This window comes from Labrus bergylta, chromosome 20 (assembly GCF_963930695.1).
Source record: "Labrus bergylta chromosome 20, fLabBer1.1, whole genome shotgun sequence".
NCBI lineage: Eukaryota > Metazoa > Chordata > Actinopteri > Labriformes > Labridae > Labrus > Labrus bergylta.
The window spans coordinates 6,028,383-6,050,969 of record NC_089214.1 but is presented as its reverse complement, the minus strand read 5'-3'; the positions used below and the strand labels follow the sequence as shown (position 1 = coordinate 6,050,969).

Here is a 22,587-nt window from a genome sequence, read left to right as displayed (position 1 = left end):
AAGAGGACATGGGAAAAACATGCCAGAGACAACACAGGAGGGGAGGGTATTTTTTTTTACCAGAATCCCACTGTGACATCACAAGGAGAACAAATTTGAAACAGAGCATTGTTCTCTGTGTTGTAAGACTTATGCAGACCACAAACAAAGGACTGGGTGGGTTTATTTCACATTGTGTGACGGCCCTGGCCATGGTGTTTGGGCCTGGTACTGCTTGTGTTTTGTGTTTCAGGGTTTGGCGTCATCTGGTGGTTGGTGGTGGCATGCCTGCTGGGCGTTGGGAGACTCGCCCACCTACCTGCTGATTGCAGATGGGCTTCACCTGAGTGGAAGGGCACACAAGCCAGGCTGCCAGAGCTGTCTGTCGGTTCCTCGGGACAGACTGGACTTATTTCCCTTTGCCCTTGCATTTTTGGTTGTTCTGAAATGAACTGAAACTTAAGAAGCAAGTTGACTGTGTGGACCTCCATTTTGAATGTTAGGGCCTACACGAGCTGGCCGTAACACATTGTATGGGTCAGTAAGTACTCAGGTTACCCAAATATATGTTCAAAAACACTGTAAAAGTGAATTTTTCAGGATATGTCTACTTTAATTAGTAGTTTAATTAGTTCTACTTAAAATTTGTGTTGGTAAAAAGAAGTTTGCAAATATATTCCCGATGAATGCTTTCACATTTGATGAAAAACACAATAGAAACAGCATTATCTTTGGTACAATTTATATAAGTAGAGTGTAAAAATATACATGTCCAACAGCAGTGTTGTTCTATTTATAATCCAAGAAAAATTTGTAAAAAACTTGCTGTTGCATGTTTATATTTTCACAAAATGTCTTTCTTCTCCTCTCTTTATGTTCTCTGTGTGATGGACCTGTTGTCCAGATATAATATGTGCTGTCATTTCTTCATGTCTATAGTTTGCTTGACATGCCTGTGGAAATGTTACAGCACTGCTAAGTGGATATGCCGAAAATCCGTTTAATCCCAATAGGTAGATACTTCACTTCTTCCAGTCCACCTTTTTATGAACAATTGTTAATGACAAAAACTTTTTTTGTTATATCACCAAAAATGATAACAATGCATTATCATGAATAATCTATTTTCAAATTAAATGTTGTTGTAGTTTAGCAGTTGTTGTTTTGTCAATTAACTTGAGAGCTGCATATTGCCGACACTTTTAAAATGTGTTGATTTAATTCAATAAAGCAACTTTGTCTTTAATGTTTTTGATAGTACATTCGGGAAAGTCGTGTTACCAGAACTGAAGTTCCCCAGAGTGAGATACCTGAATGTTATTCTAGTCATCAGACACAAATATGAGTAAGATACTGCTTTTGTTGTTGTGAGTCATGGTTTTGACTTAGATTTTTTTTAAATATTGTAAATATAAAATATTTTCTCTATGCATATTATTTATAAGATGGTAATGTAATGTTTAAACAACTGATAACTTGCAGTGTTCTTGCACAGTGTTTGTTTCGCAACAGGTTTTTGAACTAAGAGACTGAAGCTTTTTGGTGTAGCTCTCTGAAATAGGTCAAGTTGTGACTCTGAGAATTTAAAGGGCATATGTGAAAAACTGGATCCAAAAGTAAAATATACTTGCATGCACGTATCTGAGTAAGTATGGTGAGATATACAGATCTAAATCCATCCATCCATTGATAAATCACTCCATCCATCCATTGACACATCCATACTTACATGCATACTGGGGGGGTACAATAACACAAAGCTTCATAACTTCACTTGTTTCTTTGTCCGTCATTGCAGAGATCAGATCAAGGAGTGCACCTCAGATACAAATAAAGGCTATGGAACCTGTCTGGTTAAACTGCAAGGCTTAAAATGAAATGAACAAGAAATCTTCTAATTGTTGCTTTTTTTGGGATTATTACCTCATCTTTGACCAGAGTAATATCTGATCTGATGTAGCAGAATTACTTCACTTTTTGCATGCACCCTCACGTTTTCTTCTTCACTGTGAGAAGTTTTTTAGGGGAATCTTTCCTTATCCAAATTGACACTCTCTGAAAAGAGGATGTGATATGCTGCTGGTTTTTGATAACTAAAATGCAGAGCTCAGAGGCAGAGAGTAGGTGCAGATGAAACTTGAATTCCTCTTGGTCATGGGTATGCATAGGAAAAGCCACGGGCAGGAAATGGAGCTGAGCAAGGCAGGTGAGTTTGCAGGGGGGAAGGCCAGTTAGTTTGAGTCCAGAACGTGTGCTGAGTTAATCCAGTTGACGTAGGAGTGAGATGGCGGCAGGAGTTGAGCGGAAGGTAACTTTAGGCAAAGGTGAACAAGTGTGAGTCATTTGCATGAAAATTGGCTGACTGCGATTACAGAGTCTACAGTCTGGCAGAGTGGTGGAGTTGAAGCCCAGTATTTGAAGCAGAGTTGCTTGGTTTGCAGCTGCAGTCCAACTCCTGCATCAAGCACACACGCGCACACGCACGCACACACACACACACAGGAACGATTCCTAAGTGTGATTATTGATTATTTGAAAGCATTGTGATGTCATTTTGAGGAGTAAATATGCCAAGGAATATCCGAATGGTTCTTTTCTTTTCTGTGATTGTGAGTAGTTTGTTTTAGTGATTTTTAAATGTTCTATTTTAATGTTTCTTTTTTCTTCTGTCATGATGCTTTTGATGTCTTATTTGAAGCACTTTTAATTGCCTTGTTGTTGATGAAATGTGCTATATAAATATATTAGCCTTGCCTACTGTGTACAAAGATGAGGACAGGGATATGTGTAGTTTGAGTTATGAAGTTCATCATTAAAGAACCAGATAATCTTATGGTTCTGATTTTATTTGACTTAATTGGGTTTACAAATCATCAAGACAGTCATCCTTCAGGACTTATAACTAGTGAATGGTTTCAGCTCCTCCAGGATAAAAAGTCTTAAAGCAACAATATGTAAGTTTTCCACCTTTTTAAATAGTCGTTTCAAAGGTTACTTTAATAGTACAATAACTTTCAACAGGGAGATTGGCGTCTCTCTCATGTCCATCATACAGCCCTATTGCCTGTTGACTGTGCTGTGTAACTTTGGCAGCGGCCCGCGGTCATCTCATAAGAAGTACGACTTTATGGCTCTTGTTCACACAGTAGCCTTCAGTTATAAACAGAAGGTGGGTAGCCCGTCTCTGTACAGTTTGATACATCAGCTGAGGCTAAGAGGAAAAGGTCGCTGGCGAGCTGCTGACATGGGAGTGGTTATTTTATTCCATCCCACCCAATCCAGATGCAATGACTCCCATCCCATCCTGCTCCCATTTAGTTTTAAAAAAAAAACAACAAAAAAAACGGGCAGAGATTACAATCGAGCTCTGTCATTGTTGTCACGTTAAGCAGCTTTAGCAGATGCAGAAAGTCATCAACCCAAGATATGTCTCGAGTTTGCATACAAATAAATACATAAATACATCTTATGCCAACACATTGTCTTTCCATTTCGATCTGATTTTTTTTTTTCCTATATTTGTTTATTTTGACAGGGACAGTGTACAGCCTATTAGCTGTACCAAAGTTAGCTATAATGTTTAAAATGAATATTTCATCATATTTTCTTTAAAACTACAAAATAACTTTGTGATTGTTTGTGCATTATGGTAACAGCTGGTTGTGAAAGTTGCTGGTTCAGAAAACTGATCTTTAAATATAATCAAATGTAACTGGTTTGAGAGATAATGGTCCCCAGTGTGTTTGGTCACAGAGTAGTATAAAAAGTGATAACCTTTGGCAGAGTTTGGACTTTTGCATCACAAGGCAGACCGTGAAAAGAAGACTTCCACAGAGCTTTATTTTATACAAGAAGCTTTAAAATGGTTTCCAAAAAGGCTTTGGCCATCGGGGGTACTGTCACTGTCGTAGTTGTCGTGGTTGTCGTGGTTATTGTTGTTCCTTCGGTACTTCTGACTAAAAAAGCTGAGTTCAGGGAAACATTCATGAAGAAGTGTTTGGAGTTTCCAGAGGAAAAACACATGTGAGTCTCTGTATTTCAGTTTGTTGAAACTGAAAGATTGTTGTTGAAACTTTGTTGTTTGTACCTAAACACCATATTTTCAGTTGTACTGCTCTACCCTGGAATTTCAAAAAATGCATTTAGAACGTCAATGTATGAACTTCGAGAGGGAGGGGGGCGGGGCGGGGGGTAAACTCGCCCAGTCACTGCTTCACACCGTTATCAGCCGCAACATGATACAATGTTTGCCCTACACACACAGTGGCTCAGGCTCAGGGTGCAGTGCGCATGTGTGTGTGTGTGTGGGGGGAGCGAGTGAGTGAGGAGAGAGAGAGAACGAGGCGAGTGTGTGTGTGTGTGTGTTCGGCAGGTGTGTGCGAGAGGTAGTGATGGGAAAAGCAGTTCTTTTCAGTGTACTGAATCAGTAGAATCAGTTCAGTAAAGTGATTCGTTCAAAAGATTCGTTCACCGAATCGTTCAGTACTTCTCCGCAGCTCTGCCTGTGAATCAAAATTTAATAAGCTGAAACACAGCCAAACGTTTAGTTCTGCTCGCGATCGTACTGAGAACAGCCGGTTCGTTCACTGAACGAACTGAACGAGAGCTCCGCTCTTCCTCTCAGTTCGTTCAGTGATTCACAGCGGAGCTCTCGTTCAGTTCGTTTAATGAACGAAATGAACGAGAGCTCCGCCTCCGAGTCACTCTCTTCCTCTCAGTACGTTCAGTGAACGAAACACTGACTGAACGTGAAAGATCGAGTCAACAGCCTCAGTCACACACACACACACTGTACTGACTGAAACACGGTCGTTAGTACATGTTAAAACAGTCAGCTGAGTGAAATTAAGTTGGATATAAAAGCCGTTTGTAAACTGACAGCAGCTATAAAAAGCACATACATTTTCGCGACACCTGAATGTTAAATAATATATTTGCTACTTTCTCAATTTTGGAGACATGAGAGGGAGAAGTAGGGGCGGGCTTTAGTGACAAAGAGCTCCCGACCGACTCCGTCCTGTTGGTTCAGTCAGTACGTATCACTGATATGAAAGGAGAGGGAGGGCGGGCTTTGAGCGACTCTTACGGTCTGGAGAGAGAGAGACACGAGACGGGAGAGAGGAGAGCGCAACTGAAGTTGAGAAATGAACGACTCTTTTCAGTAACTGATTCAGTTCAGGTCGTTCACCCAGATGATTTGTTCGTTTTGAACGAATTGTTCATAAACTACACACACTTAACTCCCCACAGTTCGCCGAGTCGGGTGACGAGGCTTTTATAGGTTTGGTGACGTAGTAATTCACTCCTACATAATACTGTACTCCACATAGCCGTTAGAATTTTTCAAACGGAAGGGCAGACACTCCGCACATTTCTAACACAATATTTAAAATTTAAATACTTTGTACTCAAATGTCGAGATTGGGACTTGGATTGATCCATAACACTACTTAATACTCAGATACAGAAGTTTATAGTTGAAAAAAGTGGTTTTAGTAACCTCAGTATTGTTAACCTCTGTAACCTCAGTATTGTTAACACTATTTTGTTGATGAAATTGACTACGGTATTTATTTACATTTATTTTTCAGCTGTGAAACTATTTGGACTAACTTTGAACTGGCCTACGTAGGAAAGGAGAAATGTAATGTTTCTGACCAAAACTATGATCAACTCTTGGCTGAGACCCCCTTCAAGCATCCATGTGGCAAAGTAAACATATGATCAGCCTTAATCACATTAATTAAAGCAGATTCTTATGTGTATACATATTTACCAACGTCACATCAACTCTTCTGGTATTAGACGATGTTCTGGAGCAAAACGAAGGATTTGGTCCATAAGTTCACCAAGAAGAGAGATTGCTTCTTGACCTTGGAGGACACTTTGTTGGGATATGTGCTGAATGGACTGAGCTGGTGTGGGGAAAAGGGAAACAATGGTAAGATTCATGAGTCACAGTGTATGGCATATAGCCTTAAAAATGGAAACAGATTAGTGTAGCAGCTAAAAAGACAAAAACTTGCATGCATCAACCCCACACAAATACACGGATAAATACATCATTCATCCAAATGTTTAAAGCCAATCTTTACACAAGAACTGTATTGTCTCCTCCATTGATTGTGTAGTCTACTTTCTGTTGTATTGTGTGATAAACCAGGTGTAAATATTCACATTTGGCTCCAACACGCTTTCAAGTAATAAGCTGCAGATATTGCACAGGAACACGACAGTGCAAATTGGCCAGTTTATATTTAAATGTATTAAAACGTAAATGTACTTGACACCAACATAGCCTACATATATTGAGTCTCTCAGCCAATTTTTGTAAAAAATAAAATAAAATAAAAAAATAAAAAACAAGCTACAGAAATGGCTAAAACACAGAAATCATTATGCTAACTGTTATCTAACGGTTAGTAAGTTAATGACGAAGCTATCATAGCTTTACAACAAGGTGAGACAAGATTACTGTTCAAAAAATCCGTACAAAAGTCACAAAACTGTTTGATATTAAATTCATAGACTGTCCTCAACTTACCACGAAGATAAAAAGCACTTAAACCAAGAAAAAACGAAATTACTGTGTCGTATTTTTGCGGAGCATAATTTACATATCACGTTACCATGGGGACAACTTACAGCTGAGACCGGCAACAATTAACAGGGCTCACCACTTAAGTCTGCAGGGGCTCCACCAGAGGGCGCTCATGTTAAACACAACATAGGCTACCAGTCCCAGTGAAAAACTTAACAAGAACCTGACAAGAACACATCAGTATTGTCATTAAAATATCAAATTACCTGCAAATATGGGCCAAAAATGTCAAATGATGGCAATTGTAATAATTAGCTCAGCTACATGCTTCTGACAAAGTGAATTGTGACTCTAAATTGTGAAAAAGTAACATTCATCAATGTGTTCTTTGTGTGTTCATGTCTTTGTTAATCCAGAAACATTCACTGAGAATTGTGAGGACTGCCTGCCCAACCCTGTTAGCTCATTCTGGAAAATAGCCTCAACCAGGGTAAGTATCCAGAAGCAAAATCAATAGTTTGAACCAAAAATACACTGATTTGGTTAGTGACGTGTATGACGGTGTGTGTGTGTAGTTTGCACAATATGCCTGTGAGGGAGCATCAGTAATGCTTGATGGTGAGAGAAAAGAGCCATACGATTCTAACAGGTGAGCTGCACTACACTCAACATGTGTACCCCACCCTTCAGTGAAAAAAATAAAATAAAGTTTCTCCGCTCTTTACTCGAACATTAAGCTGCTTCATGTGAGAGCTCTGATTTGATGTATTGGATGTTGCTTTTTTGATTTTACTTTTAGTTTCTTTGGAGGTGTAGAGGTTCCAAATCTTCAACCACCCAGAGTAAAGGACCTCACTGTGGTTCTGGTCACTGAGGAGATTAGGTACGAGTTCATTTCTTTAAAGCAGTTGTTTGCCTTCATGCTGTAGAGTATAATTGTATAACTGTCTGGATGTCCTGTAAAGTTTTTGCTTGGCATTTAATAGGTGTATAGTTATCAGTCCAGTTTCTTTTTTTCAGGGCCTGTACCTGTGATTCCCTCGGGACTTTAAGGAAGGACCTGGATCAAAGAATAGGTTGTGCCTGCAAAGCAGTGACTAAGTACGTACGAATAATAAGACATTGTCCAATACTGCTGGTGTTAAAAAGACATCATGTTATTTTGTGTATTCATTCAGTACATCTCTTGTTTCACTGTAGATCACGTGTGGAGACGTGTATAGAAGACAACACGCCATGTGGAGCCTGCTGGTGAAGGCCTAAATGTCAAACTACAATGTTAGCCAAAAACAATATGAAGCAGCTTAAAAGAAATGTAATTAAATCGTTTTTTCATCCCTACAAAATGTTTTAAAGTGCTATTATATGTCTTATAGATTCAGTTTTTGGAGTTCACGATCGATGTATGTCTCAAAATATTTTAAAAATATATATTTCTCTTTCTTTTTATAAATCATTCTTGCTTTGACTGTTCAACTGATGATCGCACTTCTGATTTTGTGGCATTGAAATATTTAAATTAAAGTGTCTTATGAAATTGATTGTCATTGATGAAAATTAGGAAAAAAAGATCACTGTGTTGCTTTACCTTATGCGGCTGATTGGCAGCAAAAGTTCCCCCAATCAAGTCACTTCAACCACTTTGTCCAGTGGTCCAGCCTTGACAGTTGTCGTGGCAGAGCTCACTGTCCCGTGGGAGGGATGTAAGAGGTAACCTTTGTGTGATTGAAAGTAAAATACATGGAGCTGAAACTACCTTTTGAGGCTTCCAGTATTCATCCTTCCTGTGCTTCCTGAGGAGTGTCTGGTGCTACACACTCAAAAAGGCCAGCCATGAGGCGTTGGTGGCCTGGTGGTTGGTTTGGTTTTATGCTGGTGCTTAAGGGCGACATCTGGACTTGGACTGTTGCATCATAAAACGTCTTAGAGTTCTCAATAGGAGCACTAATACAAAAAAGCTCTATGAGAAGAAAACTTCCAGAGTTTATTATTTCATGAAAGGAGCTTAAACATGATGTCGACAAGGAACATTTGCATCAGTGCTGCTGTCTTTGGTGGGGTTGTTGGGATCTGGATTGTGGTTGTTCCTTCAGTACTGCTGACTCCTCGTACTGTACAGCTCAATTCAAGGCGACATTCATGAAGCTTTTTGTTATGGCTTTATGATTTGTCTGATCAACTCTTCACATGCCTTATTTTCTAGCTGTGACAACGTTTGGACTAACTTTGAACAAGCCTATGATTATTGTGGCGTTTTGGAGAAAGACTATGAACCACTCTTTGCTGAAACCCCCTTCAAACATCAATGTGACAAAGTAAACATCCACGATCACACAACTGTCTGATTAATGTGCGTGTGGCTGTTATACAAAGCAGCATTTTAATTTATTAAGCTAAGACAATGCTCTGGAGTGGAACAAAAGATGTGGTCGATTGGTTTTCCAAGAAGTTCAGTACTGAACGTGAGGGTCCGATGTGTGGTGGATGGATCACAGTTAAGAGGTATCTATCTGGTACCTACCATACCAGCTGTAATTGGGTGAGAGGCAGTGTACATTCAGGTCACCAGTCCAACACAGGGCTGGCATCCATCAATCCAGTCCAACACAGGGCTGTCATCCATCAATCCAGTCCAACACAGGGCTGACATCCATCAATCCAGTCCAACACAGGGCTGACATCCATCAATCCAGTCCAACACAGGGTTGTCATCCATCAATTCAGTCCAACACAGGGCTGACATCCATCCATCATCTCTTGTCCCGTTTCGTGGTCATGGGGGGCTGGAGCCAATCCCAGCTGTCATTGGGTTTACATCCTGGTCGCCAGTCAGTCTTTTCAGTCATGGGGCTGACATAAAGAGACACACATCCATGTTTACACTCACAATTATGGGCACCTTAGCGTCAGCATGAGCATGTCTTTGGACTGTGGGAGAAATCTTGAGAACACACCCATGCACATGGAGAACATGCAACCCTCCACACAAAAAGACCCTGCATGACGGGGGATTTAAACCAGGAATTTCCTAGCTGTGAGGCAACAACCCAAGCCACTGCACCATCGTGTAGGCCTTAAATGATATATATTCACCATAAAAACGTATATCACTCACTCACATCCTTTTTTCTTGTGTTTAGTCTTTTAGTCCCTTTACTTTGGTATATTTTATATCTCCTCTTTTGGGTAAAATATAATTAAATCAGGAGAGACAAGTGAATAAAGAAAATGATTTATAACAATATACAACATACAACAGATGTGTGACTTGAGCAACGGCCCACATTCATTGTGTCTGAGAGATGAGGTTGACATGAAGCAAATGTGACCTCAGGTATAGTAGAAAGTTCAACAGGACACATACAACTAATGTGGCTTTTCTTAGTCAGACACAAAAGGTCTGTGTGTGTTAATGTATCATTTGAATACTTCACACTTCATTTTCTTATGTCGATAAAAACGCACAACTGATATTCAAATAGTCACGAGCCTAGCTGCAGTTACGTGATGGATTAAGTTGAATTTGAATTACAATAAAAGAGATATCATTGTCAGACTGTCATTTTAGGTTAATCATTATCCCTGAACATAATGTAATGCAGCTGTTAACTTCATCCTCTCATTAAGGTAGTGACCGTTTTGGATAATGACAGCGGGAGGACATGTATGCATGCGCATGAGTCCTTAACACAAATGTGACTTGATAGAAGATCTTTTGCGCTTGGACTCTATACCCCATAGAGTGTGTTTGGAGAATAAAAATTCTGAGCGGCAACAGAATATGTTTATAATGTGTGTACTATGACCTGTCTATTATTGAAAAACCAAATAAAAACAGTTGAAATGTTTTCTATTGTCATTGCAAAAATTTGCACATTTTGAGCCACTGCTGTTGTTTAAAGTGTGTCAGCCCTCAGGGCCCCCCTACTGGTCTGGGGCCCCAAGCAGTTGCCCGCCTGGCCTGCTGACAAGCCGTGCTTCTGAGCATGGTTCAAATCTGACTCAACCTGAAGGTCGAGGGTTGGATCCCCAGCTTCTGCTTAATGTCCAATGTGTCCTTGGTCAAGACACTTAACCCTGCTACTTCATCGGTGGTGTATGAATGTGTATGAATGGGATTAGTTGCTTTTGATGGTCAAACTACATAGAAACCTCTGGCATCAGAGTGCGAATGTGTAAAAGTGCTTTGAGTAGTCAAAAGACTAGAAAAGTGCTCTACAAGCTCAAGTCCATTTACTCTCTTTACACTTTCCTATCTCTAAAATAAAATAATAAAAAGCCCCATAATTAACCTTTAAAAATACAGTTGAAATTATACAAACATAGAAAGGTAACAATAAAATAAGTATTTTAAAAAGTTTTACATATAACTTTTGGCCTACTCTGCATTTAAGGAGTCACGCGCATGCATACATGTCTGTTGCCGCTCAGAATTTTTATTCTCCAAACACACTCTATGGGGTATAGAGTCCAAGCGCCAAAGATCTTCTATCAAGTCACATTTGTGTTAAGGAGTCATGCGCATGCATACATGTCCTCCCGCTGTCATTATCCAAAACGGTCACTACCTTAATGAGAGGATGAAGTTAACAGCTGCATTACATTATTTTCAGGGATAATGATTAACCTAAAATGTCACTCTGACAATGATATCTCTTTTATTGTAATTCAAATTCAACTTAATCCATCACGTAACTGCAGCTAGGCTCGTGACTATTTGAATATCAGTTGTGCGTTTTTATCGACATAAGAAAATGAAGTGTGAAGTATTCAAATGATACATTAACACACACAGACCTTTTGTGCCTGACTAAGAAAAGCCACATTATTTGTATGTGTCCTGTTGAACTTTCTACTATACCTGAGGTCACATTTGCCTCATGTCAACCTCATCTCTCAGACACAATGAATGTGGGCCGTTGCTCCCTGATAACCAAACACATCCTTATTAGGGAAGAACCATTCTTGGGCAGGGTTAGATCCCAAACCAATGGTAAGACATCGGGACTGGCTATATAAAACGCTCTGTGAGATGAAAACTTTCACAGAGCTTAATTCTCAAGAAGAAGCTTGAAAATGGTGTCCAGAAAGGTCTTGTCCATCGATGGCGCTATCACCTTCGTGGTTGTCGTGGTTGTCCTCGTTCCATCGGTACTGCTGATTCCTGAAAAGTTCGAAGATACGTTCATGAGGAAGTGCTTGGAGGTTAAAGAGGAAAAAGGAAAGTAAGTCTCTTTGCATTTTTAGTCCAAGCTGTTGCCACTTGAATTAACATAAGAAACATATTCTTATGGTGGCAAACATATTCATGTTCATGTTCATAAAGTACAAGAAAAAGGAGTAAATAACTGTTCCTGTACTAAGTAATAACATTTATTTTTCAGCTGTGAAAAAGCATGGGTTCTCTTTGAAAAAGCCTATGTAGGGAAGGACCCGGATACTGTCACTCCTGACAAATACAACGATCTCTTTGATCTGATCCCCTTCAATCATCCATGCAAAAAAGTAAACATCCCTAACCACACATCTGTCTGAGTAACATCCTTATTCTTATGAATTAAAGCAGATTTGTGTACTTAACAACGGCATATCATCTCTTTTGGGGTTAGTCACTGCTGTGGAGCAAAACAAGTGATTTGGTCATGTTGGTTGAAAAAGGAAAATGCTACGTCCCCATTGCACACAATAAGTTGGGATACATGCTGGACGGTTTGAAATGGTGTGGGAAGGAGAACAGCAAGGGTAAGTCATTAATCATAGTGACGTTAAGACGTAGCCTTTAAATCAGAAACAGTTCAGTGTAGTATAGTATAATATGTGACCTTTACAAATGTGTTTTTGAATTTATTTGTGATCATTTTTTAATGAGTTTATATTGTGCTGGTTGATTTGTGTCTTCTGTAAAGCACATTGAGTTTAAATTTGCATGAAAAGTGCGATACAAATGAACTTAAATTGAATTGAATACAGATAAAAAAAAGACACTTTGTCATTTCTGATATCTCTCACAGTCATTTGTAACTTTTTAAAGCCGAAGCTGTGTAAATTATCACACAAACACTTATTGTCTTTTATTCTAGAAACTATCACTCTTGACATGAAGGCCAAAAGCATCCCTTATATTTCATTTTGGACAACGGCCTCCATCAGGGTAAGTACCTAGCGAGAAAGTACTCGTTTTTCATCACTTACATTAATTCAGTCAGTGACATGTACAAAAACAGAAAACACTTTGCCTCAAGGGAACTAGATATAGTTCAGTCAGGAGAGACAAGTAAACTAAGAAAATGATTTATTACAATAACATGGAAATGTGACTTGACAGAAATACTTTGGCGCTTGGACTCTATGGGTAGGGTGATGTGTTTGGAGAATGACAATTCTGAGCATCGACAGAATAAATCCCCCCCATGGAGTCCAGACCCTGGTGGTGGTGAAGCTGATGACTTGATGAGACCGGATGGGTGACGAATTGATGGATGATGAGTCTGTGAAGACTGGCGGTGATGGAGAGGTGGAGGGGCGCTCGAAACATCAGCATGAAGGAACTAATGCACAGAAAGAATCATATTTAAAAGGGGAGCAGAACGATGATAGGTTGAAAATCAGGGAGGAACGCCATGTGATTGGTTAGATGAGTACCGCTGACGAGACAGCCGATTACCCATTGACAGGCCAAAAATGACAGCTCGAGAGTGACAGCGGAAACATGAGTGAGTGTTCAAAAAGCGATGAATGAGAGATATACCCGATCATGAAGGCAGTTATAGTCTTCCTGATTGAACTTACTTGTTCTTAATTTCTCAAACACTTTTCTGTCAAATGTCTGTGTCTTTAAAACACAACTGAGCCTAGCTGCAGAAACCTGACAGATAATGAAGTATGATTGGTTGATTAATTGGTTGGTTGATGGATGGATGGATGGATGGATAGATGGATGGATAGATCAACCATTGTATGAAATAAACAATTAATAACTGGTTCTTATGTCTGCTGTAGTATGCACAATATGCCTGTGAAGAAGTCAAAGCGCTGCTGAATGGAGATGTGACAGACCCATACAGTACTAACAGGTAGGCAGCAGCACTACACTTGAAATGTGGACAGTTTTATGAACTCCTCAATGATAACCAAAAAATGCTGTGATGTTTGACATGACACCTGCACAGTGCATTAAATATGAGCATTAGATCAACTGATGGCAGCAAGTAAATCATTAATATTACATCAATCTTTCCGTATAGTATGTTAAGTTTCTCCCAGCTGTTGCTCTATGCTAGCACAGGGGTTTTAACTTATACTTGACTTCTGCTATATGTATGTTCAAAATATTGCACAATAATCTTCAAGAGGAGGTATTGGTAGTTACTGTAAATCATTTTTAGTGGTACAGCAACTTTCTGTTATCTCAGTGTCACTCACAGCTGCTGATCTACTCTGATTGGCTGAAGGGGTGTTTGTTATTCTGTTAAATTGAAAGATTGGAATAAAAAAACAACACATATTTCAATATGCAGTGATAAATAACATCTAAACTGACATATTTGAAAATATTATTGTCACAAGTAATGTCTTCCCTCAGAGTATGGAGAGCACTTTATGTTACATTTGTATTGTATAAAAAAGTACTATACAAATAAAGTCTGATTGATTGATTGAGATGAAAAAGACAAAGTATTACAAAGTTTTAAAATATCTCAGCCCTTTACTTGTACTTTTAAATGCTGCCTGATGTAACGGCCCCTGTTAACCTGACTTGTTTTATTCTTTCTCAATGTTTCTCTTATGTTATTAGTTTCTTTGGAGCATATGAGGTACCTAATCTTGAACATCCCAGAGTGACGAAACTGGATGTTATTCTGGCTGTTGAGAAGGAAGGGTACGATTTCATTTTTATTTCTTATGGCAGACTTTTGCCACATCGCTTTGAAACTAAATAGGCCTGTTTTTTGGCTGTAGTTGTCATCAGTTGACTTAAAATAAGTACAAAGACAAATTGGTAAACATAACAAACCATATGCTGTTCTGTGTCCTCCCTGCATTTATTTTATTTAGGACGCAGTGCAACAAAGAGTCCCTCAAGAATTTAAAAAATTATGTGGAACAAAAGAAAATCGGTTACGATTGCAACGAAGTGCTCAGGTAAGTTCACTGAAGATCACGAGTAACATCGTTCTATGCTGAGGTTGTCACATATCGATCATGTTTATTCCTTTTGTGCTTCGTATTGCTGTTATCTGTTTTTAGAAGCTGTGAGCTCTTTTAGTATCATCACATCTTTGGTCCTTTTGGTCTCAGCTCGTGTTGTTGGGTTCTTGTGTTGCCTGCGTTCTTTTTGTGGGTGTCTTATGATGGTCGGGTTAAATGTGTTTGTTGGGTCTATTGTTGTGTGGGTTCTTCTGCTGTTGGGTTGTTCTTTGTTGTTCTGTATTATGTTGTATTGTCTATATTCTTGCTGTTGTTTATGTTCGTCTGTGTTTGCTCTTCTGTGTTTGGTTTCTTTTCCTTTATTCTTTTTTTCATGTCCGTGTTTTTCAAGGTGTTATATAAATAAAGTTTTTATTCTTTGCTTCATTGCAGATCCCAGGTGGAGAAAATATTAAATACCTGCTGATGGAGTCTGTAAATGTCAAGAGTTACTTAAAATGTGATTTGACTGACTCAGTTGTGATCGCACAATAAAAATAATTTGAGCAAAAATGAAAGCAATCTCTGGTTTAATATGAAAAGGTCAAAACGCAAGGAAGTGATGTTTAGTTAAGAAATCTTGAAAGGTAATCCTAATGATACATTTATTTTCAGTGCTATGTCTGTAATGATTCAATGAGTATTGTGGGCACTTATCTCAAACCCCACAGCCTTACTAGCTCCTTGAGTTACTTCTATTCCACATGAGTTTCCAGACACATTTTACTCAGTTTGTTGTCTTAGTTATGTGTCCAACTTTTGAACACTTGTGCTTTTGTGTTTCTTTTTTGATCATTTGAAACTGGAAGCTGCTGCCTCAGTTTAGACGAGGGTGTATGAAGATAGAGAAAAACACGACATCTCTGAAAAGAAAAGAAAGTACTTATTAAAACACACACCTACTGATGGTTTCATTCTTGTGTGTGTAGAACTAGAATGTCCCCACACACACACACACACACACACACACACACACACACACACACAGGAACTTTAAGAGGGGGAGTGTGGACCTTTCAGTGTGTGAGTACTGCTGTGGGCAGGAAGGAGGAGGCTCAGCCGCTGAGCAGTCTTTACCTCCTCTTTCCTTTCCAGTGACTTGCTGCTGTGTCACTCGTACCGTAATCAGTGTGTGTCTGTGCTGGGAAGGAACGTGAGGGTTTCTCTCTGCACAGATGTGGCACATGAAGGACGCCCCCGCTGTAAAAAGCACAACATGGGATTCCCTGACATGTGTAGTAGCTACTGCCTGAAATATTGCCGTAGTTTAAGTCACTGTACCGACCATGAACAAAAACATGCTAATCATAGTCTTTAGCATTTTTAAGACAATAACAAGGTCCTAAAGTCAATTTACTACTCTGGACTTTCACTTACACAGAATAGAAACCATAATCAGACTGATAAATGAAACGTTTCCGAAAGTATCCATCAGTTCACTAAAGGGTTAATGCTAACAGGCTAAATGATGTGTGTTTCTTCTGCCTACATAACCAAGAATAATGATAAAGCTCTGTTTCATGCACAGAATGGCTAGCATGTAGCATTTTTTAAGCTGACTGTAGAACAATACACCTGTGATAAAGTCTGAATGTGTACTAAAATAGTTCATTTAGGGACTTTAAATTGTTATGAGGAATGCAGACAGACCCACAATAGGCCTACAGTTGTGTTATCAAGGGTTTTTTCTTAAGAAGCCAAATGTTATTGTGGTGACATGGTGATAACAGATTACCCCGACAAACCCCCCCCTGACTAAAATAAGTAAATAAATAAATAATTATTATTTATTTGTAGGACACTTTACATGACAGAAAAACAACTTGCTTTACAGCAGCAGTTTAAAGGAGACAATCAGAAACACAGAAGATATAAAACTTCATGAGGACTTCTGTAAAAAAACATAAAACAAATAGGAAAGTTGTTTTCTTATTTAAAAGTCTTGGAGAGATCATCACCTTCATTTTTTTTTATCGTGGTGCAAGAGGTTGGTTTCATTTCTTTTTGGTAGGATATTCCCAGAGAGACTGAAATGGATGCAGCTTTATAAATGTAGAAATATTGAAATAGGTTTCAGTAATACATGAGTTGACTAGACAATTCATGGTTGGACTGCCTGCATAATCAGGTCAGTGACTGGAGGAGTGGCTGCAGCGTGTTTTCCCCTTTCCTTCTTCCCTGAATCAATCTCTGAGTCAACACCTTTTAGAACAGCCTGTACGAACATTGAGTAACCAAATAAACCTGCAAGATGTGTGAGTTTCCCTTTAGCCGCAGCACCTGACTTCTGATTTTTGTCTGTGCAGGTCATCTTATTGATCTTGCCCTTTTTTTTATTTTTTATGAATGGGTTGTATTCAGTTCACTCACTGGAAGTTTCCCACACTAATCTGCAAAAGCTGTAAAAAATGTCGATTAATACAATTCTTTACAATTGCAGTGGCCCTTATTTCTCTTTATCTCTATTTAATTTTGTTGACGATGTATGTCTGTAGGTTAATTACAGAGTAACGGCTATTCTTATATTATTTGTTTTAAAAATATCATTTTAAATTTTCACAGCCTAATTAAATTGGTAGACATCGACAGATTCGGTAAAACCTCCTACATTTAAATCACGTGTGTGTCATTTCTTGCAGTGTTTAGGTAGATTTTTCTCTGAGTCATCGATCCGGGCCCTGAATGCATCGTTAATTACCGCTCGTTGCTGCTACCACCGCCACTCGTACTTTCCTTTCCTTCGACAATCTCCGTCAGCGGTGAGGGAAGCCCGGCAGCTGATTGGACAACGCTGGTTTCGCGACGTCACAGGGGATCGTCAGTATAAATCAACTCAGAGGCGAGGCGCTCTCCAGATTCAAATCCAGCTTCTGTGGGATCGCCAACACGTGTACTGGACCTCAAACAATAATAATATGGTGAGTGTGATTTTATTATTGGTCTATTCTTTAATTTAGGAGTGTTTAACACATCTATTCTGTTAAAACACTAACTCCTACTATAGGCGAAACGCTTAATGTTTTAGGTTCATTCATGACTCCTGGATTCCACTGAGAGCATCCAGGAGATCTTTTTTTATTTTTTATTCAGCTACATTTAAACCTTTTTTTATTAGTATTCCTGCTCAGAGGACAAATCCTGAGAACGTTTGGCTTAATTGTATTTGAGAGCAACATGTGCAGCGTGAGTGATAGCGTGACTGTGTGCACATCCTTCACGTCCTCTGTGGTTATTATGAGTAAACTAGTCCACGTCGTGTCATTGAGTCACACACAGTCTGCACAACTAGGCTACATCAGATCACGCAGGTTTGATCAGACGACTCCAGATCTGCAGGAGAGGATTGTTTTCATTTCTGGATCAGTCAGTTTTCGTTCATCCCATCTGCCGTCAGACTGTTTAATCGGACTCTTTAACAACATCACCACCTCATGCTACACACTGTGTGTGTGTGTGTGTGTGTGTGTGTGTGTGTGTGTTTAAGAACTGTGGTTACTGTGTAATTTTACATTATTGTATTTTTTATTTCATTTTTTTATTTAAATGATGTAAATATGTTTGATCTGTTTTTAACTTCTATTTTTATATTTAATAATTATATTCCCGCCCCCTGTTTTTTTGGAGCTGCTGTAATGCACACATTTCCCCCACGGGGGATCAATAAAGTTTATCTTTATCTTTATCTTTATGAATTGGTTAGCACCTTGGAGCACTTTAATTTCTCATTGTGTCAAATAAATGGTGCAACACAACGACAGCTCACATGAGAAGATTGATCCAAATGTTTATTTTTTTTTAACCTGATAAACAAGATCAATATTTTTCTCCTTTGGTCCTTTATGCCACTGTCTCTCTTGTTGCGTAATATCACCAATAAGGTTTAAAAACAAAAATACAACATAAATGGTGCAGTGAAATGACAGCTCACATGAGAAGATTGATCAGGTTTTTTTTATTCCATTTTGGCCTGATGAACAAGTGAAATGACACATAACTTGCAGTATTTAAGCTTTTAAGTTTTCAATTCCAAAGATTCATATACCTTTCTAATACCCTACCTCAACATAAAACAATGACTCCTGGACTGTCACCATCTCATCTCATTGAACTCAAACCCTGTATTATTATTGTATTGTGTCTTTTCTCATGTTTTTTGTTTTTTTTTGCTGGTTTTTGTTTATTTATTTTTTGCTTTCGCTGTCATTTCTTTGTGCGCGTATTTGTTTTTTTCTTCATTTTATAACCAACAAAAAGAAAGAAAAACTGGCGTATTTTATTGCAAACAAATGGCCAGTTTGTCTTGAAAAAGAGTCACATTTTCTAAATAAAAGACCAAGTGTGATCAGTGGTTGTGCGGTTGGATCGTGTGAGGGAGAGACCAATTGGATACAAACTTCCAAAATGTCATTAAAAGATCTCCTGCTGTTGATTTCTGACATTGTTGAGGCAGTTCGATCTTTTTATCTAATCTGTTGTTGCTTTACTTGACGTTGAGGATGTTCAAAAGTGGCCGTTGAGTATAATATGTAATCCTGTGTGTGTGTGTAATGAATGAATAATTAATTAAATGTCCTTATTTGTGTTTGGACAGTCTCTACACAAAAACACAACAGAGAGGCCTCCTGTGAGGAGATCCGAGGCAGACAGACCTTTGACCAGCAGAAACACACAGACCAACAGACTGTATCCATCACTGCCCAAAACTGACAGGTAACACAAATCACTCATAAGTCATGTGATCACCTGGCTCTGTTTTTTTTTTTTTTTTTTTTTTTTAATAAAAAGCTAAATAAATGTAATTTTTGTTTTTGTGATTTGATGTTTTCAGGTATGATGCTTGTGTTGAGGATCGCTCTGTTGAGGAAAAGCTTCGACCAGCGTCAGTGTTTCATCCTCGCACGCTTCTCGGAGAAAACCAGGTAAAAATGAACACATGCAACATTGGAATATACATCTGTGTGATCAATATTCAGTCACCGTGTGTTTCCCTTTACCACAAATGAACATGGTCGTGTTACTGGAAACACTCCCAAATAAAAAATTCCAAAAGTGTTTAAAAGGAAGTTGGAGGACACGGTCGTGTTGCGTATTTGGCAATGCAATCGCACATGGTATAATCTTATTGTTCCTCTTTTTTTCTCTCTCTCTCTCTATCTCTCTTTTATTGGCTTCAGTCAGACTCATCGGCTGCCAGCAGTGAGGCCAGATGGAAAGCACGGATTCTTATCTTGGAGGAGCAAAAACAAGAGGTGAGTACATTTCAGAACTGAGATTTGCATTCAGACCAGAACACATGCACCTTTTCTGTACTCACATGTTCTTCCTGTTTCACTCAGCTCCTTTCTATTAATGAGAAGTGGGCGAAAGAGTACCGAACCATGAGACAATACTACAAAGAGAAGGTAAAGAAAGGGACATTTTCAAAGTCATACCTGCAGTATGTCTTTACTCAGCACCGTTCACCGTTATTTTAAATTACTCATGTGTCCTTGTCTCGTCCACTCAGGTTCAAGATTTGAAAGCGTTGCTGCAACGTGATTACAGCCAGTTTGAAGAGGAGATGTGTGAAGCAGGGGAGATAAACACTGAGTTATATGAGAAATTAAAGGTCAAGACACTCAAAGATATAAAGAGCCCACGGGTAAGCGCGTCTATATTTCAAATTTCTACAATTGAAGGCGTTGCAATGGATTCAATCTGTAAGAAACTGTCTAATCATTAATTGTCTTACAGACTGGTGACGCTGATGTCAGCTCCGAGTTACTGAAAGCAGAAAAGGAGGCGAAGGAGCTACGAGTGCAAAACAACACTTTGACCAGGAGAGGGCAGCATCAGCATGAGGAGATCAGGCGACTGAACAAGGTGAGTTTGGAGTACAGAAACCAACCTCAATGCAATGCAGTTCTTTATAAAAGCAACAATGAGTATTGAGTGTTTGTTCCCTGCAGCAGCAGTGGTATTAAAGACAGTTTGATGTGTTCTAACAGGCGCTAGAGGACGCACTGCAGACGAGTCAACCGCTAGAAGTGAGCAGTGAAACACTACACGAGATCTGGAAACATCAGGTGAGCTTTGTTCACACATGTTTTATGAGCATTCTTACTGAAACAAATTCCCTGATCGTTAGGAATAAGAAGCTGGATACCACTCTTAGCATTAGCTTAGCATAAAGACTGGAAACATCGGGTGAGCTTTGTTCAGACATGATTTATGAGCATTCTTACAGAAACAAATTCCCTGAGCTTGGCTCTGTCCTTACGAATCTAAGCGGCTTCCAGCTGCTCTAAAGCTAATTTATTAAAATGTTATGAAATTAGCTTAATCTGTAAAAAAAAAACAATATATAAATATTAATTATTGGCCTGTTCCACTTAACTTCTGACTGCACTTTGCCAAGAACTAATCCAAACCCCCTACCTGCCATTTTTTTAAATATTTAGCCGATGGACATTAGGGTGGAGTCAATCCTCTCATTCAACTTAATATTATAATATTTTTTACACACTTTAACTTATTCTCCTTTGAATACTTATATGATGTTTTCTTGTCGTTTATCTTTAGGCGGAGGTCTACAAAGAAGACTTTTTGAAGGAGCGGAGCGACAGAGAGAAGCTAAAGGGGAAGTATCTGGATGTAGAGAAGAAGTTTAGAAAAGTTCACAGTGAGCTTCGTGTCCTAAAATCTCAGGTACAACAACTCATTTTGTTACACGTTTATGTTCACTCCTCTAACTACAACATTAAGGCGCAAAGACTTGAACACATCGTCTCTGTTTATTTTCAGGTGACTCGCACACCACAGCCTGTACATGAATGCAGCTGCAGAACACGAGCGAGAAGTCCGACGTGGGACGTGCGGCACATTAACCAGCACCACATGGTGTTAGAAAGGCGTTAAATGAAGAATAACAACGTCTGAAATTCAAATGCTCCTCACTCTATGTTTACAAATGTGTGTTGCACTTTATTGAAGTGTGAGCTCAGAGTGCAGCATTAGCAGGGTGAGACTTTGCCAGCTTATAGCAGGGAGGACTCTGTTCTGTCTTGAGTCTTTGGCCGACCGTCTGCTGCAGGTTCAGCTTCAGGTAGCCTTCGTTGTGATCGTAGCGAGGCCATTCTACCAGTCCGGGGTCCATTAGGTGACCCGTATGGAGGAAGACACACACACACACAAACATGAACCTCATGTGAAGCAGCACATAATATACTCCACCCATTGTGTGCAAATTTAGCAATGCAAGCCATCACAGCCTTTCTTAGCCCCTCCTCTTCTTGTGACATGGGTCCTTAGGAGGATACCAATCATTCATATCAACAACCTAAAACACTACTGAGTTTCAGAAATGAATGGGGGGATCTTCCTGTTTGATGAACCTTGAACGTGAAGTTGCCCAGATAAGAAGAGATGTCTCAGGAAAAAGGAAACGTCATCGTAGTGGTCCACAGCACTTTAGATCGGAGGTGAATGGGGCTGTGACTGTTTCAAAGGTGTTATAAAGCCCCCTGGGTGGTGGACAGACACAAGGATTCGTCCAGTATGACTTTATTTTTCAACCGAACCCAGTCAGAGAGAACATTGAAATGTAGGAGTCATGAAGTACATTATAGTAACTGTTATTTGAACTGTGTATTTTATGAATGTTTTTAAGAAATCTGTTGCTGCATATTCTTCCTGTTTTCATGAGAATAAATCACTGACATCTGTATACGCTGACTCTCTTGCACAGTTATGTGAAATCACAGGGCGGTCACTTACGTGGAAAGGAAAGTACATTTCCATCTTCTCACCATAACTCTTTATCCCATCGAGGAAGTAATAAGTCCTGATGAGAGCACAGGAAGTATATCAACAGAGAAATAAGACTATGTTTTCCCATCGCT

The 22,587-nt window shown here is 39.2% G+C and overlaps 3 protein-coding genes across 5 annotated transcripts; all 3 read left to right on the top strand.

Annotated features, from left to right (window-relative positions):
- Positions 1-398: 398 nt before the first annotated feature.
- LOC114921969 (ADP-ribosyl cyclase/cyclic ADP-ribose hydrolase 1-like) lies at positions 399-8,057 on the top strand. Of its 3 annotated transcripts, none has more exons than XM_065949078.1 (8): positions 399-516; positions 5,571-5,691; positions 5,785-5,920; positions 6,937-7,010; positions 7,096-7,169; positions 7,320-7,403; positions 7,541-7,621; positions 7,721-8,057. In XM_065949078.1, the coding sequence occupies exons 1-8, from the start codon at positions 476-478 to the stop codon at positions 7,773-7,775; spliced, it is 666 nt and encodes a 221-aa protein (XP_065805150.1). In that variant the 5' UTR covers positions 399-475; the 3' UTR covers positions 7,776-8,057. The 3 variants fall into 3 exon arrangements, with proteins under 3 accessions (XP_065805150.1, XP_065805151.1, XP_065805149.1); XM_065949079.1 differs by having other exon boundaries at positions 498-520; XM_065949077.1 differs by lacking the exon at positions 399-516 and adding an exon at positions 3,802-4,002.
- Positions 8,058-11,383: 3,326 nt separating this feature from the next.
- Positions 11,384-15,225, top strand: LOC109975642 (ADP-ribosyl cyclase/cyclic ADP-ribose hydrolase 1-like). Its single transcript, XM_065949081.1, has 8 exons — positions 11,384-11,745; positions 11,905-12,025; positions 12,130-12,262; positions 12,601-12,671; positions 13,520-13,593; positions 14,316-14,399; positions 14,576-14,662; positions 15,101-15,225. Exons 1-8 carry the CDS (start codon positions 11,597-11,599, stop codon positions 15,132-15,134), a joined length of 753 nt encoding a protein of 250 aa, XP_065805153.1. The 5' UTR covers positions 11,384-11,596; the 3' UTR covers positions 15,135-15,225.
- Positions 15,226-17,393: 2,168 nt separating this feature from the next.
- On the top strand, positions 17,394-22,412 carry LOC109983803 (TNFAIP3-interacting protein 1). The gene is made up of 10 exons (XM_020633685.3): positions 17,394-17,625; positions 19,299-19,417; positions 19,536-19,626; positions 19,882-19,956; positions 20,044-20,109; positions 20,214-20,348; positions 20,441-20,569; positions 20,695-20,772; positions 21,269-21,394; positions 21,491-22,412. Exons 1-10 carry the CDS (start codon positions 17,623-17,625, stop codon positions 21,602-21,604), a joined length of 936 nt encoding a protein of 311 aa, XP_020489341.1. The 5' UTR covers positions 17,394-17,622; the 3' UTR covers positions 21,605-22,412.
- The last annotated feature ends 175 nt before the right edge of the window (positions 22,413-22,587 follow it).

What these genes read in the sequence shown, in the direction of transcription:
- LOC114921969 (XM_065949077.1), top strand. Translation starts at nt 3,842, where the DNA reads ATGGTTTCCAAAAAGGCTTTGGCCATCGGGGGTACTGTCACTGTCGTA. An exon ending in GAGCCATACGATTCTAACAG is followed by an intron (nt 7,170 to 7,319) that starts GTGAGCTGCACT and finishes TTTTACTTTTAG; the next exon opens with TTTCTTTGGAGGTGTAGAGG. An exon ending in GCCTGCAAAGCAGTGACTAA is followed by an intron (nt 7,622 to 7,720) that starts GTACGTACGAAT and finishes GTTTCACTGTAG; the next exon opens with ATCACGTGTGGAGACGTGTA.
- LOC109975642 (XM_065949081.1), top strand. Translation starts at nt 11,597, where the DNA reads ATGGTGTCCAGAAAGGTCTTGTCCATCGATGGCGCTATCACCTTCGTG. An exon ending in GGACAACGGCCTCCATCAGG is followed by an intron (nt 12,672 to 13,519) that starts GTAAGTACCTAG and finishes TGTCTGCTGTAG; the next exon opens with TATGCACAATATGCCTGTGA. An exon ending in GACCCATACAGTACTAACAG is followed by an intron (nt 13,594 to 14,315) that starts GTAGGCAGCAGC and finishes TTATGTTATTAG; the next exon opens with TTTCTTTGGAGCATATGAGG.
- LOC109983803 (XM_020633685.3), top strand. An exon ending in TCACTGCCCAAAACTGACAG is followed by an intron (nt 19,418 to 19,535) that starts GTAACACAAATC and finishes TGATGTTTTCAG; the next exon opens with GTATGATGCTTGTGTTGAGG. An exon ending in GACAATACTACAAAGAGAAG is followed by an intron (nt 20,110 to 20,213) that starts GTAAAGAAAGGG and finishes TCGTCCACTCAG; the next exon opens with GTTCAAGATTTGAAAGCGTT.